Raw genomic sequence first — 17,047 nt, 5'->3', positions numbered from 1 at the left:
GGTCTATGCAGATATTCCTGGAGGCCGGAGGTCTCTGGGTGAGTTTTAAGGATACATCTGAGAGAATTTTAAATAAATTAAAAGATCATCCTGGGCAAGTCGTTCAAAAGTTCCTGACAGCTGAGATGCTAACAACAAGTTTGCTTAGTATTTCCATTTTGGCTTAAGACGGCTTGCTGAGCGCCATCAGTAACATGGCCGCGCCTTCGAGAGTGGGCCGTGAAGAGTGGGCTGGGCCAGACAGCAGTGAGCTCATCTGGGTGACAGAGCCTAAGAGGCTCCTTGGGGGAGATCCTGGGCCTCCACACCCCAATCAGTGCTCTCGTCTTCTCCCACAGACAGCCAGTTGTTAAACATTTATCATCAGACCATGGCACCTTGGAGCCCTTGGAAAAACTCCATGTGTGTGACAACTAGGAGAGATTTCTGATTCTGAAAAATGAGTCATGCAGTCAAAGAAAACAAACGCACAGCTGATTCCTGCTCTGTGATAGATGTCATTTGTTAGAGAGGGCAGAGGTTGACTAGAGGAAGCCTCGTAATAAGAACGTTCTAGAAGCCCAGCCCCTAAATCTTTAGTGAGCATGTAATACATAGATATATTGAGCAAGGAAAAGGAGGAATGGGTGGACAGGAGAAGCTGTTTGTCATGGGTGCAGGCTGTGAAATAAGGACAGATGGGCCCTCTCATATCCACCTGTCATGAGCACTGCCATCATTCCGGATCTTCCCAGTAGAGGGCCTGTCAGGTTGGATTCCCTCCCCTCTTCTGTCAAACAGTAGCACTTCTTGTGGTAATCTCTTACTTTCCAACCCCAAGGCCAGCAGTCTACACAAGAAATACCCTCCTTGTTCCATTCTGCCCGTGAAGCCCTGCTCAGCCTCATTCATACTGTGGTTGCAGCCCAGCCCTGACTTCCTGTGGTCCTGATGGTACCAGTTCCATTTCCTGCCACTCAAAGCCCTAAGAGGCTGAGAGCATGTCTTGTCTTCCTAGTCTCTTGCCTACAAGTCCCTAGAAGGCGTCTCTTCACACACAGTCAGCAATTCTTGCTTGATGAGTGGATAAGATTGGCCCGGGGGGAAACAGTGGTGATTCAGGGGTGAAAGTGCATTGCACACAGTGGGAAGCCAGGAGGGGGTTGGAAATGGGACCCATGCTGGGCAGCTGTGTGGGGCCAAGACAGAGGTGTGGGCCGTGGGTGCAGTTACATTCCTGAAGTGGAAGAGAAGATAGAAATTTCTCATCACGTGCTTGTGTTTCCCGAAGCACAGTTTTCATTCAGTACATCAGTCAGACTACCCTGGGCTACACCGCAGGGACAATTTTAGAAATCTCTGAGGCCTCAAAAGGTGCAGGTGCATTTCCTGCTTGGCTGCCAGCAGGCTCTGCCCCTCGTTCTCCCTGGAGGCCCGAGTGGAGGGAGCCTCCACCCAGGGTTCTCTGTTGTCCGGCTTGCAAGCTTGCAGGGGGCAGAAGTGTGCACTTCTCGAGTTGGCTTTGACAGGCTTCGAGAAGTACCCATCCCTCCCACTCAGCCTTTCACTGGCCCGAGCTAGTCCCTTGGCCAGTTCTGCCCGTGCATCCAGGGAATGAGGGAGTGCCATCCTGCCGTGCTGCAGGGAGGTGGAACAGCAGAGTGGTGACTGCCCGTGCCGTTGTCTTGTGTGCTCCCACTGCAGACGGTGTGCCAGACTGCCCTTCGAAGAGCGGCGCAAGAGTGCCCCGTGCGCACATCCCTAGACCTAGAACTGGATCTGCAGGCATCTCTGACCCGCCAGAGTCGCCTCAATGACGAGCTGCAGGCCCTCCGGGGCCTGCGGCAGAAGCTGGAAGAACTGAAAGCTCAGGGAGAGACAGACCTGCCGCCGGCCGTGCTGGAGGACGAGCGGTTCCAGAAGCTCCTGAAGCAGGCTGAGAAGCAGGTACAGGTCTCGGGTGTCTCGCGGCTGTGCGGCTTACGCTGACTTCACCTCTTTAAACCTGCCAGGAGGAAGGTACCCAGTGGGGGCCGGCTCCAGAGACTGCAGACCTTCGCTAGAGTTCGCGGCACATCCTCGTGCGCGGTCATGGGCTTTCTAAAACCCAGAATGTTGCCGGCACTGCCGCCCAGCGAGGGTCCCCTCTCAACCACCCTTTGGCAGCCACTTGGTAGAGAGCAGGGTGCAGGGAAAGTGATTGTGCTGATTTCCATCTCTCTTTTTTTTTTTCTGTCTTGCTGTGAGATTTGGCGAATAAGTGTAGTGTTAACTTCTAATGTACATTATACATTTTGTATGAATTTTCTACGAATAGCTGTTTAAAATTCATTAGCCACATCAGTTGTAAATACTTTGCTATTTTTTGAAGGTTTATTTGTTTATTTATTTATTTAAAGGCCAAAGTGACAGAGAGGTGGAGAGACAGAGATAGAAGTTGAGAAAGCTTCCATCTACTGGTTTATTCCCCAGGTGACCACAGCAGCGAGGACTGAGTCAGGCAGAAGCCAGAAGCCAGGACTCCACCCTGGTCTCCCACACATATGGCAGGGGCTCAAGTACTTGGACCATCTCTCAGTGCCTTCCTGGGCACATCAGCAGAAAACTAGACTGGAAGCGCAATAGCTAGGACTCAAACTAGCACTCCAGTACAGAATGCCGGTGTCACAAGCTGTGCCACAACACTGGCCACCATTGCTAACTTTCATGCTCAGAAATTTTCACTTTTTCTTACCTTTAAGAAAGCTTTCTGGGGCCAACACTAATGGCATAGTGGGTAAGGCTACTGCCTACAGCACCGGTATCCCATATGGGTGCCAGTTGGAGCCCCAGATGCTCCACTTCCAAGCCAGCTTCCTGCTGGTGTCCTGGGAAAGCAGCAGAGGATGGCCCAAGTGCCTGGGCCGCTGTTATCCTTATGGGAGATCTGAAAGAAGCTCCTGGCTATTGGCTTCAGATAAGCCCAGCTCTGGATGTTGTGGCTTTGGGGGAGTGAACCAGCAGATGGAAGATCTCTTTCTCTGTCTTTCTCTAACAATGCCTTTCAAATAAACAAATAAATCTTTAAACAAAGAAAGATTTCACTTCACTTATTGGCAATCTCTCTTGCCTTTCACCTTAACAGCTATACAGAATAAGGTAAAACCACTGATTTAAAAATAGTTTAAGGGACTTTGCCTCCTAAATATTATTAAAATTTTCAAAAAATCTGCATACACATGAAATTAATTTACTGTCTCAAGATTAGAGCTTATATTCTGATAAACAAGTATTTGTTCACATTCATATGTAGTATACGAATAGAATCTTCCTAATTGCTGAAATATTAAAAGTATTATTGTATCTTTTTTTTTTCTTCTTCTGTAAATTTTTACTTGCTTAGAGAGGCAGACAGAGGGAGAGCTGCCATCTGCTGGTTTACTTCCCAAATGCCTGTAATAGCCAGAACTGGGCTGGGCTGGAGCCAGGAACCAGGAACTCAATCCATGTCTCCTGCTGGGTGACAGCGATCTAACCATTTGAGCCATCACTTGCTGTCTTCCAGGGTTATATTAGCAGGAATCCGGAGTGCAGCTGCAACTCAAATCCAGGCACTCCAATATGAGAGGCATCTTAACTGGTATCTAAACCAGTAGGCCAACCCCAGTCCCCATTATTTTGCTTCACCCCTTTGGATGAGAATTGGAATGGACACTTCCTTACACTAAAAGAGAATGAACTTTTTTCCCCAGAGTAATTTTTTTAGTTGTGTAGTGCATGGTGCTATAGGAGAAGTTTAGATCATTTCTCAGACTAGCACTACCAGTCCTAGAGGGAACTTGGAAACTTAAATGAGTTTTAGGAATCAAACTGATACCAGTAATTTCTAAAGAAACTTCAAGTAACAAAATGAATCTGGGAATGGGTTTTTGGCTTAGTGGTTGAAACAGCACTTGGGACACCAGCATCCTGTATCAGAGTGCCTGGGTCTGAGTCCCAGCTCTGCTCCCAATTCCAGCCTCCTTGATAATCTGCACCCTGGGAGGCAGCAGTGATAGCTCCAGTAGTTGGCTCCCTGCCACCCATGCGGGAGACACACATTGCCATGGCTGCCGCAGGTTATTTGGGAAGTAAACCAGCAGGTAGGAAGTCTCTCTCTTTCCCTCTCCGCAAACTACCTCCTTACTTCCATGTGTCTGCCTTTCAAATCAATTGTTAAGCAGTCATAAGACCCATCTGCATTGCCTGTGCTCTGCCCCACCTGCTAGGGCCTCAGTGAATGGCCGTGGGGAGTCGGGTTGTAGGTCTTATGTTGACTTCTGGGGAGCAGCAGGGTATCTGGGCGCTGCTGTGGTGGAGGTGATGAGTCCGACACATCAGCTCCTCAAGACAGATGGCTCACTGGGGAAGTCAGGGAAGGGCCCACGGAGAAGTCAGTGCTCACACTGGCTGTGAGAGCAGGAGGTGAAGAACTTCGTGCCTCAGGGGAGGAGAGACTCAGCAGATGGAGACCACTGCACTGTGAGGGCACAGAGGGCCTCTGGACAATGCTCATAGGTGGCCGGCGGCCGCAGTAGGCTCTCTATAAGATGGAAGGTTGTGTTAGTAGCTGAAGTATAACCTCAGTAATAGGAATTATTTTCACCGTCTTGGGGCCTTTATTTCAACATTATCAATAACTTCAAAGTCACGGATGACTGCACCCAACTTTAATGCGTGCAGAAGCATCGTAGGCTTTGATCTTTATGAGCCAAAGGCTTTCAAAGCTGAATTGGTGTCTTAGAACTGCAGATATCAACAGAACTTTGCATCTTTGGGCTTTTTGTTGCTTGTTTCTAGTCATGATGTGAAATTTAGATCTCTCAATACCAATCATTATAAAATCTTCAGGTTTTTTTTTTTACTTAATACCATGTCATAATGCTAATAAGATTCATCCAGAAATTGCTTATTGCACTTTGGTTTGATTGTTATATAATCTCCATGATGTAGAAAAAAGCTCGATAAAGCAAAAAGTTCTTTGAAAAAAACTTGTTAAAAAAATGACAAATCTCTGGTAAGACTGCTAAAGATATAATTCAAGAGTATAATGAGGGGCCATTGCTGTGGTGTAGCAGGTAAAGTCACCACCTGTAGTGCCGGCATCCCATATGGGCACCAGTTTGAGTCCTGGCTGCTCTACTTCTAATCCAGCTCTCTGCTATGGCCTGACAAAGCAGTGAAAAATGGCCCAAGGACTTGGGCCCCTACACCTGCATGGGAAACCCGAAGGAGGCTCCTGGCTCCTGGCTTCTGGCTTTGGATTGGCTCATCCCTGGCCATTGCGACCATCTGGGGTGTGAACCAGCGGGTGGGAAACCCTCCCTCCCTTCCTCCCTCCTTCCCTCCTTCCCTTCCTCCCTCCCTCCCTCTTTCCCTCTCTCTCTCTCTCTCCTCCTGCCTCTGCCTTTCAAATAAATAAATAAATCCTTTTTTTAAAGTATAATAAAAGAGTCAGAAATTTAAAAAATAATTGAATATCTTCAAAAATATATGCCCACAATTTGAACAAATATCTAGGGAAATATAACATACTAGAACAGATAAAAGAAACAGAGGGAGAAGGGCCAGTGCTGTGGCACAGTGGGTTAAAGCCCTGGCCTGAAGTGCTGGCATCCTACATGGCGTCAGTTCTAGTCCTAGCTGCTCCTCTTCTTCTTCTTTTTTTTTTTTTTTCTTGACAGGCAGAGTAGACAGTGAGAGAGAGAGACAGAGAGAAAAGTCTTCCTTTGCCATTGGTTCACCCTCCAATGGCCACCGCAGCCGGTGCATCGCGTTGATCCGAAGCCAGGAGCCAGGTACTTCTCCTGGTCTCCCATGCGGGTGCAGGGCCCAAGGACCTGGGCCATCCTCCACTGCACTCCGGGCCATAGCAGAGAGCTGGCCTGGAAGAGGGGCAACCGGGATAGAATCCGGCACCCCGACCGGGACTAGAACCTGGTGTGCCGGCACCACAGGCAGAGGATTAGCCCATTGAGCCACGGCGCCGGCCAGCTGCTCCTCTTCTGAGCCAGCTCTCTGCTATGGCCTGGGATAACAGTGGAAGATGGCCCAAGTCCTTGGGCCCCTGCACCCACGTGGGAGACCCAGAAGGAGCTCCTGGCTCAGGGCTTCAGATCAGTGCAGCTCCAGCTGTTGCGGCCATCTGGGGAGTAAACCAGTGGATGGAAGACCTCTCTCTCTGTCTTTACCTCCCTCTGTAACTCTGCCAAATAAATAAAATAAATCTTAAAAAAAAAAAAAAGAAAAGAAAAGGAGGGAGAAAAGATTGAAAGAAATGGGAGTAAGGTCTAGATATTTTACAGACAAATTTTTCAGACACTAAAAAAACAGAACTCGTGAACTCGTGAACTCCTGAGACTAAAACTGGACAGAGATGTTATCAAAAAGGAAAATCAGAATCCAGTGTCATTCATGAATATAGATACAAGAATCCTAATTAAAATGTTAGTAAACAGAATCTAACAGTATATTTTTTAAATTGACCATGTTGAATTATCCAAGATTTTTAATATGAAGAAAATCTGAAAAGAAAAATCTGTTAATATACTTAAGCGGGGCTGGTGGTGTGGCCTAGCAGGTAAAGCCACTGCCTGCAACACACGGTGCTGGTTCATGTCCCGGCTGCTCCACTTCCGATCCAGCTCTCTGCTGTGGCCTGGGAAAGCAGTAGAAGATGGCCCAAGTCCTTGGGCCCCTGCACCGCGTGGGAAACTCAGAGGAAGTGCCTGGATCTGGCTGTTGCAGTTAGTTGGGGAGTGAATCACCAGATGGAAGACTCACTCTCTCTCTGTCTCTCTCTCTGCCTCTCTTTCTCTGACTTTCAAATAATTAAATAAATCTTTTAAAAAAATACAGTACAGACCAGAGAAAATTATAAAACTTTATGAATGGGAAACATAAAACTGGTAGTATTTATGGAGAAATAGACCACATTTACAAAGAGTAGGGGTCAGCAGACTTCCCCTGTTTGAGCCTTGTGGTCTCAGCAGTTGGCCAGCAGATCACCAAGGAAGCATAGAGATGCAAACAAGTGGCTGTGGATGTGTTCTAATTAAACTCTGTGCTGAAAAACAGCTGGGAGGCCATACTTTGCTAACCCCTGATACAGAGGACGAATTAGCATTATGGAGATGGTCCTTTCTTCCTAAAATGTACCCAAGAGTCAGTGTAATTCCAAGCAACATACTTTCATGATTCTTCATGGATATTGAAACAATTGGTAGGAGAATAAAGGACAAAGAATAGCCAAGGTGCTTCTGGAGAAGGAAAGCAAGGACAAGTTCTTGCCATATAAGAAATCAAGATTTATTGTCAAATTAAAAGAAAGGAAGGAGGAGTAGGAAGGAGGGTAGGGCGGGAAGTTATGCCCTTAAAACTGTATGTACTACATACTTGAAATCTGTACCCTTTATATAAATAAAATAATAAAATTAGTTTTAAAAAAAGGTAAAAACTAAACAATGACCCCCCCCCCAAAAAAAAAAAAAAAAAGAAAGTCACGATTTGCTAAACTGTGAAGTAATTAGCGTGGAACTGCTGGGAGAGTGGAGACTGATCCTGAGTGATGACCCAGAAACAGATGTGTGTAGAGCATTGCTGTGTGATAGAAGTGCTCTGTCAGACCATGCGTAAAAGGAGGGATTGTTGAATAAATAAAGTTGGAAAAAAAGATCCTTATGGCATTGGAGTAAGTATAGAATATAATACACAGAAATCAGCTCCAGATAACTCCAATTCAGAAGTAAAAGTTCAAAACACATATAAAGAAATACAGGATGGGTCTCTCCATGTTTTGATTTTCATCTCTCTTACTCCTATTCTGCATCTCACCCAACTGTGGACAAGATCCATTGGGGTCAAATTATTGAGACCCTGGAATGCCTGAGTGACAGGGGCCACTGCAGGTAGCAGAGGGAGGGGAGCATGGGAGTGATGTGACGTGTGTGACAATGGTGGGAGTGGGAGGCTCCTTTCAAGTCCCCAGAGCTTGACAGTTTGACAAAGTAGAGAGGGAAGACCTCGGCAGACAGAAACACTATGTTGAATATCGACTGAAAAACAAGACCAAGGCATTTCTTCAGCAATAAAAGTATGATTAATATATTGTTCTCCTTTGTGGGATTCTGCTGAGATTCTGGCTTGTGCCACTAGGTGGTTCAGTTTGGGTGCTGTTTGGGTAACTCTTGTTCTCCCTTTTTACTGAGCAAAGCCCTCATTTGCCCTCAGCAGAAATAGGAACATACCAGCAACCCAAAGGAATGTTAGGGCAGGCTTAGACATGTCGCTCAGAGTCCCTGGAAACCTGCACTCCAGGAATAGCTGGTGTTTGGTGCCCACACGTTCACTTTAATGATATGCCCTGTAACGAGCCAGTCAAGAATTTCTGTTTCTTTCCAGCCATGCACACCTGGGTAGGGGGTTCCTGGGAAACCTGAGCAGGAATAGTCCCTGTGAAAACAAACCACCTCTCAAGGCAGAGCCTCCCTCTGAGCTCCTGTGGTGCCTTCATCCTGGCTCTCGGCTCTCCAGGGGACTACAGACGCCATATTGCCTCTTTGGTCTTACGGTGCCTACCGGTGCGTGTTCCATCCAACCTTGGCAGAAACTCTCCTGGGCCTCGTTAGCTTGTTTCCCAGCCATGGTTTCACCGTTTTTGAAGGTTTTCTTGCACCCTGCCTACAGCTTCAACAAAGGAGTTCACCTTGCTTACTAGTACTGGTGAGTACTAGTACTAGTGAGTAGATACAGACAACACACAGAGTGAAAAGAAACTGGGGAGCACCATCAGTGTCCCAAGATAGCTTGTGCACTTGGGGAGCCGTGTCCTGCCCTTAGAGTTAGGCATGACCATAGTGTAGCCATCGTTGGTCCAGCTTATAACTTGGTGTCTCTGGGACCAAGTTCCAGGAGTATCAGCAAGTGTCTCCTAGGGACGCTATATAAGACACGGCTTTGTGCTTGGCTCAGTTCTGTCAGACTATTCTGAAACACCGGCTGTGTGCTTTTCTGAACCAGCATCTCGCACGATGCTCACAGTCACCATCTAGGAAAATCATGACAGTGGTAAGGCAGAAGCATGCGGTTTGCTCTTCCCGGGAGAGCAAGATCCTTGACACAGGTGTGTGTTTGGTTCATGCATACCTATCATGCCAGCCTGCCATGCTGCTCTTATTGGTAGGAGTAATCAGAGGGATGTCAGGCAGATGTTCCCAATAGACTAAGAGTGAGTGATCTCTGACAACTGTCATCTGTCATTCATTCATTGCCACCACCGTGTGATATGGGTGAGCCTTTCCCTTTCACAAAGTAATCATCAGTGTTAGGTTGTCTTCATTGCAAGTCACCCTAAAAAGTTGGTGCTGGCTAAAATGCCTGACACTCATTTCCTGTGCCTGCCTCAGAACCAGCGTCTCCATAAAGTTGCTGCTAGAGCTCTATATAAGGCTTTTTGATGCCTTAAGGTCTCAGCCCGACCCAACACACTTCGTACAAAGCCAGCTGTGGTTGGCCTTGACAGTGGAGTGTTAATGCCACAGTGGATGCCTCTTGCTCATAGAGCTGGCTTTCTCCCAACTCCATGGTAGTGCTCACCAGTAAGGCAGGAACTGGTCCCTTGAACTCAGAACTGCCTGGGAGTCCTCTATATAGTATGTGCCTTTCCAGTTTGAATCAAGAACACACATTTAAAGACCACGATCTTCTTTCTCTGGTCCAGTGAAAACTAGAAAGAGGCCTGGCTCCAGCTTTGAAAATGTCTAAGAGAACGACACTGTAGAATTCTCTTTGGTGAAACAGTGCCTTGGTTTTGCATGAATTAGTAATTGTCAGGTCACTAAATGATATCTATACACAGTTCTAGCCTCACAGTAAGCTTCTCATGATGACTAATCAACCATAGGTTGCATTGAATTTTGCTTAGAATTTAGGTCCATCTTAAGAGAGGATTTCTGATCTGTATTATCTGATGAATCTGCACTTTGTTGGTTCCAAAATCAGTTTGCACTCCAATAATGAGGGGGAAGAAGAGAAGGATGAATGGCTTTGTTCTCTTCTTTCACTAAGGGAGTTGGAGCCCAAGGGAGCAGAGAAGCAAGGATGGAGATGGCCACCAAGTGTGCTGCCATGGCAGGTGCCAGAGAAAGGACAGGAGGGAAGGTACTGGTAGCACCTTCATGAGGACCCCTGGACCCCACAGAGGGCTGATGGCCGTGAGAGCAATGGAAAGGTTGAGGGGTGTGAACTGGTGTGGTAGAGGTGTCTGGATCAGAAGGAGAATGTGTCTTCTCCTCGTGGAAATTCCGGCTTAACCTAAAGGCGATCTGAACAACTAAGGGCCACTGGAAGCTGAGAACGTGGTCTTCACTGTTTGTATGCAGCTTTCTCCATTGCCATGAACTTCATAAGGGATGCCGTTACTAGCTCAGGGTAGACTTTTTCTTTCTTTTTGGACAGGCAGAGTGGACAGTGAGAGAGACAGAGAGAAAGGTCTTCCTTTGCCTTTGGTTCACCCTCCAATGGCCACCGCGGCCAGCGTGCCGCGGCCAGTGCGCCGCGCTGATCTCAAGCCAGGAGCCAGGTGCTTCTGGTCTCCCATGTGGGTGCAGGGCCCAAGGACCTGGGCCATCCTCCACCGCACTCCCAGGCCACAGCAGAGAGCTGGCCTGAAAGAGGGGCAACCGGGACAGAATCCGGCGCCCCAACCAGGTCTAGAACTGGTGTGCTGGCGCTGCAGGCGGAAGATTAGCCTATTGAGCCGTGGCGCTGGCCTCAGGGTAGACTCTTATCAGAGGAGTTGCAGTTCAGATACAAAACCCTATTTATTTATTTATTTATTTATATTTATTTATTTATTTGACAGATAGACAGTGAGGGAGAAAGAAAGGTCTTCCTTCTGTTGGTTCACCCCCCAAATGGCCATTACGGCCAGCGCTGTGCTGATCCAAAGCCAGGAGCCAGGTGCTTTTTTCTGGTCTCCCAAGCGGGTGCAGGCACCCAAGCACTTGGGCCATCCTCCACTGCTTTCCCAGGCCACAGCAGAGAGCTGGCCTGGAAGAGGAACAGCCGGGACCAGAACCCGGCGCCCATTTGGGATACTGGCACTGCAAGCAGGGGATTAACCAGGTGAGCCACGGCACCGGCCTCTAAAACCCTATTTTTATATACAACTCAGGGCTCACAGATTCTAGCTAGCCTAGTGACACTCAGTGAAAGAGTTCCCCATGTGGGGTCCATGTGAAAGAGAGAGAGAGAGAGAGAGAGAGACTGAATAGCAGGGCCAGGAAACCCATGCGTGCTTATGGGTTCAGATTCAGATCTGCTGAAATTGCTGACTTTGCTTCCTGTTTGTCCTGTGCTGTTCCTTTGGCGCACAACTCCTTCCTTTTCCTCAACATGTAAGCAATAAATAAAAGCAAATTAACTTATAAAATGCTTGTAAGTCTGCATATCTGTGACCTATGTTTTCTCCATTCTTTAATAAGGTTTTTTTTTTTTATTTTTCATTTATTTATTTGAGAGGCAGAGTTACAGACAGAGAGAAGGAGAGACAGAAAGGTCTTCCATCCTCTGGTTCACTCCCCAGATGACCGAAACGGCCAGAGCTGAAGTGATCGAAAGCCAGGAGCCAGGAGCGACTTCCAGGTTTCCCACACGGGTGCAGGGACCCAAACACTTGGGCCATCTTCTACTGCTTTCCCAGGCCACGGCAGAGAGCTGGATTGGAAGGGAGCAGCTGGGACATGAACTGGTGACGATATGGGATGCTGGCACTGCAGGCGGAGTCTTAGCCTGCACTACAGTGCCGGCCCTCTTTAATATACTTGCTCCAAAATAGGAGTATCTAATTAGAATGCCACCAAGATCCTTTCTTGTTGCAAAATCCTGTGATCTGTTTGAGGTCACATGCAGTGCGCTTGTAATGTAGGTAGACACAGATTTGTGGGAGTTAAAGTCCGTGGCCTGAAAGAGCCAGGCCTTCGGGGTACCTGCAGTACTTCGCTGCTGCTGAGGTCCAGGGTGAAACGTGATTCCTGGAGGCTTTCCCATTTCTGTATGTCCATGGTGCAGGTTACACAGAGCAGACTTTCCACCTCGCCGTAGAAAACAGTGCTGTCTGAATCCATTTGTGTTGCTATAACGAAAAATCCCATAGACTGGAAAACTGATGAGAGAAAAGTCTTCCCCGGAGTTCTGGAGGCTGAGCAGTCCGAGGTCAGGGGTCCGCTTGTGGCCAGGGCCTCTGTTCTGGGGCAGCCGTGGCAGAGCGTGGAGAGGGCAAGGGCCTCTGCAGAAAGCCCCCTGTGAGGCGTTCACCACCACCTGCACCCGGTGGAACCCTTGTGGCCTCATCGCCTCTCAGAGGTCCTCCTCCTAATCCTGGGACAGTGGCTTCCAGATTTGCACGTGAGATGGGGAGATGGGGCGGGGCATTCGTACTACAGCACATGGCATCTTTGCTGCCTTCTGCCTGGCGCCCCTTTACCATCAGCAAAGGGAAGAAAAAGCTCACAAAACACGGTGCACGCATCCTGCTTTTTTAAAAAGTGATTTGACTCCCTGAGCTCAGATGGTTTTTGCTTTTATTTTTACTGACCCTCTGGTTATATCGACTGTTTTGAGTTACAGACTTTTATTTTTCCTCAACACTGAAATTAAACAGCTCTGACAACAGCTGTTTCAGTTGTGTGCCTTTCATTACGGCCACAGAAGTTCGTGATAACCCCTGACTTACATCTCCTGCTTCCTCTTCGCTTCCACGTCCACTTGTTAAAGTACATACAGGCACACCGGTGCTGTGCACACACACACACACACACGTTCGCTCACTTGCTCACACACTCCTGTTTCTCCACCATTCCCCTGTAGTGTTAGGGAGCTGTGAGATTTTCAGCAAGGTGATCGTAAAGTGCCTCATGATGAGCAAAGAGCTTGCCAGTTGCCATAAAAAATACGGCTCCCAGTAAAGCAATGAGTCTAAACCTGCAGCAGGTCCTGCCTCTGCCTCCCTCGTCAGGGAACGCACTCGATCTCAGGGTCACACTCCATAACCTTCCCCTTTGTGGTTAAAAGTCTGTTTCGTAGCTCAGAATACAAGCTGCATCTTAGTTACTGTCCTCGTGCATTGTACAGCCCCCTTAGGATGCAGAGCAAAAAGCTTAGGGCCATAAATTAAGGCTGAGTTGTGTTCCTTCTGTTGGGATGCTGCTTTAGTTTTTTTTTTTTAGATTTATTATATTTATTCAAAAGGCAGAGTGACAGAGAAATGGAGACCTGCTGGTTCATTCCCCAAGTGGCCAGGGCTACCAGCCAGGTCTCCCATGTGGGTACAGGGGCCCTGGGACTTGGGCCATCTTCTGCTGCCTTCCCAGGCACATTAGCAGGGAGCTGGCTCAGAAGCAGAACAGCCAGGACTGGTACCTGCACTCAGGGATGCTGGTGTCACAGGTGGCAGCTTAACCCACTGCGCCACAACGCCAGCCCCTCTGTCAGGCTTCTTGCACCAAGCTAAGTAAATCACTTGGCCGTTCTGTAGGTCACACTCCCATCACGTGACCCGAGAGTTCATCAGAGCCTTGTAGAGACCGGGGCCTAAGAAGTGGCTCCCAGTCTCTGTGAACCAGGGGTCTGGGGTGAGGGGAGGGTGCCGAGAGCAGCCGGGGCTTCATGCCGCTGACTGAGCAGAAGTTTTTGCTTGACGAAACACCAGAGTTCTGTGCTACTAGACTTTTTAAACCTTAAAATAATGCAGAGGTTAGCACTTTTAGAGTTCAGAATCCACTAAAAATACTATGTCAAAGATACTAACACACCTCATTCAGCAAAATAAGCCTCAGTGATTACCGTGCCATTCAGCCTTGAGATTTACCTGCCTGCCAGGTTGGTTACTACTGATTATTCATGTCTGAAAAAATCTGTCTTATGTTTTGTCATTGTGCTTTTGGGGGGAAGATACAGAAATATGTTCTTACTCAGCAGGGAAGGGAATAATGTCTTCACGTGCTCAATGGTCAGTCTTAACAAGTTTCAAAGTAATTTGCAGTCACCACAAAACCCTGGTAATGTAGGCCGGCCACTGCTCAGCTGCTTTGGGAACCTTCACAACAGTGATCACTGCGGGTGAGGTAGGGCCCACCTCCTATTCACAGGGGAGGCTACAGAATCCCGGGACCTGCTGGGTCTCTTATCTGATAAGATATATTTCTGATAAGTCAGATTTTCTTTTCGGCATAGAAGCCAGTGTTCATGTTCTTTTTCTGCCTTTTCCTTATCTGTCCGTTCAGATCAGTCAGCAGGTAGTTCTAATACTGACTTACCCTTATGCTGCCTTACCAAGGATTTGAATAGCAGTGATATTTTAATGCAGTTGCTAATTTAGCACTGTAATGTGCCATCGCATAGTAGAAGTCAACTCTGTGTATATAAATCAGTACTTCCTTGTCTGAAACCTAATGAAAAACTCTTCATTTACTAAAGATGAGAGTCAACTAAAATATGAGTGTAACTAAAAATGTCCCACATATCCCCTTTGAACTTGAATTACATAAATTCAGAAATTCTGCATGACAGCTAAATAATCAAGAGAAACTTGTTACTTAAAACATAGGCTGCTTTGTCAATAAAATCTTCCTAAAGAGGAAACAGAGCAACAGTTTAAAAAAAATCTGGAAAAGAGTCTTTTGAAATAAATAAATAAAGACAGAACTTGCTGCAGTAGATTATTATTAGCAGAGTACTAGGGAATGTCCCCCTCTGTGATGTTTCACTTTCCATAAATGGTGTGAATACACCTGAGTTGTATAAGTACTTGCTGAATAAGCAATTTTTGTAAAGTCTCCTATTTCCTAGAAGTGCCACAGCACTTTTATGTGCAAATTTTAAGTGAGTTTAATGTACTTTTGCTTTGAGAATATTTTTAAATGAAAAAAAAAAAACTAAGTTAAAGCAACACATGCTTATTGTAATTAATCAGAATAATACAGAACTATATACATCAAAAACTAGAAGTCACCCTTGGGTCTTAGTCTCCAGGGGTGACAGCTGTAGACATTTGGTATGTGTCCCTCCAGCTGTTTTTCATACCTTGTATGTGTGTGCTTATATGTGTTATTTGGAAGTTACTAAAAAATAGGGTCATACATAAAGACATATGGTTCTGTCAGTTAACAGGCCAACAATGATCTAAAAATATTAAGCAGAAAATTCTAGAAATAACCAAGTCTTTAAGTTTTAAATAACTCACATTGAAGTAATAGTTCCACTTTATTATTAGTTATTAACAATAATTTCTTACTATGCCTAATTAATAACTAATAAATGGTCAATTCTCCAAGACATAACAGTGCTTAATATATGTGTGACAGGCCGGTGCCGTGGCTCACTAGGCTAATCCTCCACCTGCGGCACCGGCACCCCAGGTTCTAGTCCTGGTCGGGGCGCTGGATTCTGTCCCGGTTGCTCCTCTTCCAGGCCAGCTCTCTGCTGTGGCCAGGGAGTGCAGTGGAGGATGGCCCAAGTGCTTGGGCCCTGCACCCGCATGGGAGACCAGGAGAAACACCTGGCTCCTGGCTTTGGATTGGCGCCGTGCGCTGGCTGCAGCGGCCATTGGGGGGTGAACCAACAGAAAAAAAGAAGACCTTTCTCTCTCTCTCTGTCCACTCTGCCTGTCAAAAAAAAAAAAAAAAAATGTGTGTGACGAACAGCACCAAAATACGTGAGGCAAAAACTGAAAATAGTAAGTTAGAGTAGATTAATCTGTTACAGTGGGAATTTTCAGTATACCTCAATCAGAAGTGGACAGATCCAGCTGACAGAAAATCAGTAGACACAGTTAAATTCAACAGCACCATAGGTCAATTGGATATAAATGGCATCTATGGACTGTTTTATCCAATAACAGCAGGTTACACATCCTTTTCAAGATCATTTGGAAAAACTCACCAAGACAGACCACATTCTGGGTCCTGAAACACACATTAACAACTTTAACAATATAGAAATCCTACAGTGTCTCCTTTCAGGCCACAATAATATTAAAATTGAAATCATTAACAAAACTATAGCTGGAAAATTCTAAAAATCCTTGGAGGATAAGCAACATGCCTATTCTGGATCAAAGAAGAAATCTCAGGAGAGGGGCCAGGATTGTGATGCAGTGGGTTAAGCCATTGCCTGAGATGCCAGCATCGCAGATGAGCTCCAGTTCCAAGTCCTGGCTGCACTGCTTCTGATCCAGCTCCCTGCTGATGCAAATGCCTGGGCCCCCTGCCACTCAGTGTAGGAGGCCTGGATGGAATTCCAGGCTCCTGGTTTCAGCCTGGCACAGCACCAGATGTTGTGGCCCTTTGGGGAGTCAACCAGTGAGTAGAAGGTCTCCATCTCGCTCTCTTTTTCTGTAATTCTGCCTTTCAAATAAATAAGTCAATCTCTAAAACAGTGAATTCTCAAGAGAAATTATAAGATATTTGGGACTACATGAAAATGCAGCTTACCAAAATTTGTGGGATGTAGTGAAAGCAATGCTTAGAGGAAATGTAGTATTAGAAAAGAAGAAAGATTTTAAGTCATTAATCAAAGCTTCCCCCTTAGGAAACTAGAAAAAGAACAAACTAAATCCAGAGTAAGCATAAATAAAATAAAAATTTAAAAGGGCAGAAATTGGCCGGCGCCGTGGCTCAGTAGGCTAATCCTCCGCCTGGCGGCGCCGGCACACTGGGTTCTAGTCCCGGTCGGGGCACCGATCCTGTCCCGGTTGCCCCTCTTCCAGGCCAGCTCTCTGCTGTGGCCAGGGAGTGCAGTGGAGGATGGCCCAAGTGCTTGGACCCTGCACCCCATGGGAGACCAGGAGAAGCCCCTGGCTCCTGCCATCGGATCAGCGCAGTATGCCGGCCGCAGCGCGCCTACCGCGGCGGCCATTGGAGGGTGAACCAATGGCAAAAGGAAGACCTTTCTCTCTGTCTCCCTCTACTGTCCACTCTGTCAAAAATTAAAAAAAAAAAAAAAAGGGCAGAAATTAATGAGATTGAAAGCAGGCAATCAACTAAACCAAAAG

General features: G+C 46.8%; 1 protein-coding gene across 1 annotated transcript in view; it reads left to right on the top strand.

Annotated features, from left to right (window-relative positions):
- The window catches only part of WWC2 (WW and C2 domain containing 2), a 244,760-nt gene that overhangs the window by 211,164 nt on the left and 16,549 nt on the right, over positions 1 to 17,047 (top strand). The window contains exon 21 of the mRNA XM_062213362.1: positions 1,684 to 1,926. Coding sequence (XP_062069346.1) covers positions 1,684 to 1,926 — 243 coding nt within the window. The remainder of the gene's footprint in view (positions 1 to 1,683; positions 1,927 to 17,047) is intronic.

Source organism: Lepus europaeus, chromosome 16 (assembly GCF_033115175.1).
Source record: "Lepus europaeus isolate LE1 chromosome 16, mLepTim1.pri, whole genome shotgun sequence".
Classification (NCBI taxonomy): domain Eukaryota; kingdom Metazoa; phylum Chordata; class Mammalia; order Lagomorpha; family Leporidae; genus Lepus; species Lepus europaeus.
This window is presented reverse-complemented; position numbering and strand designations above follow the sequence as displayed.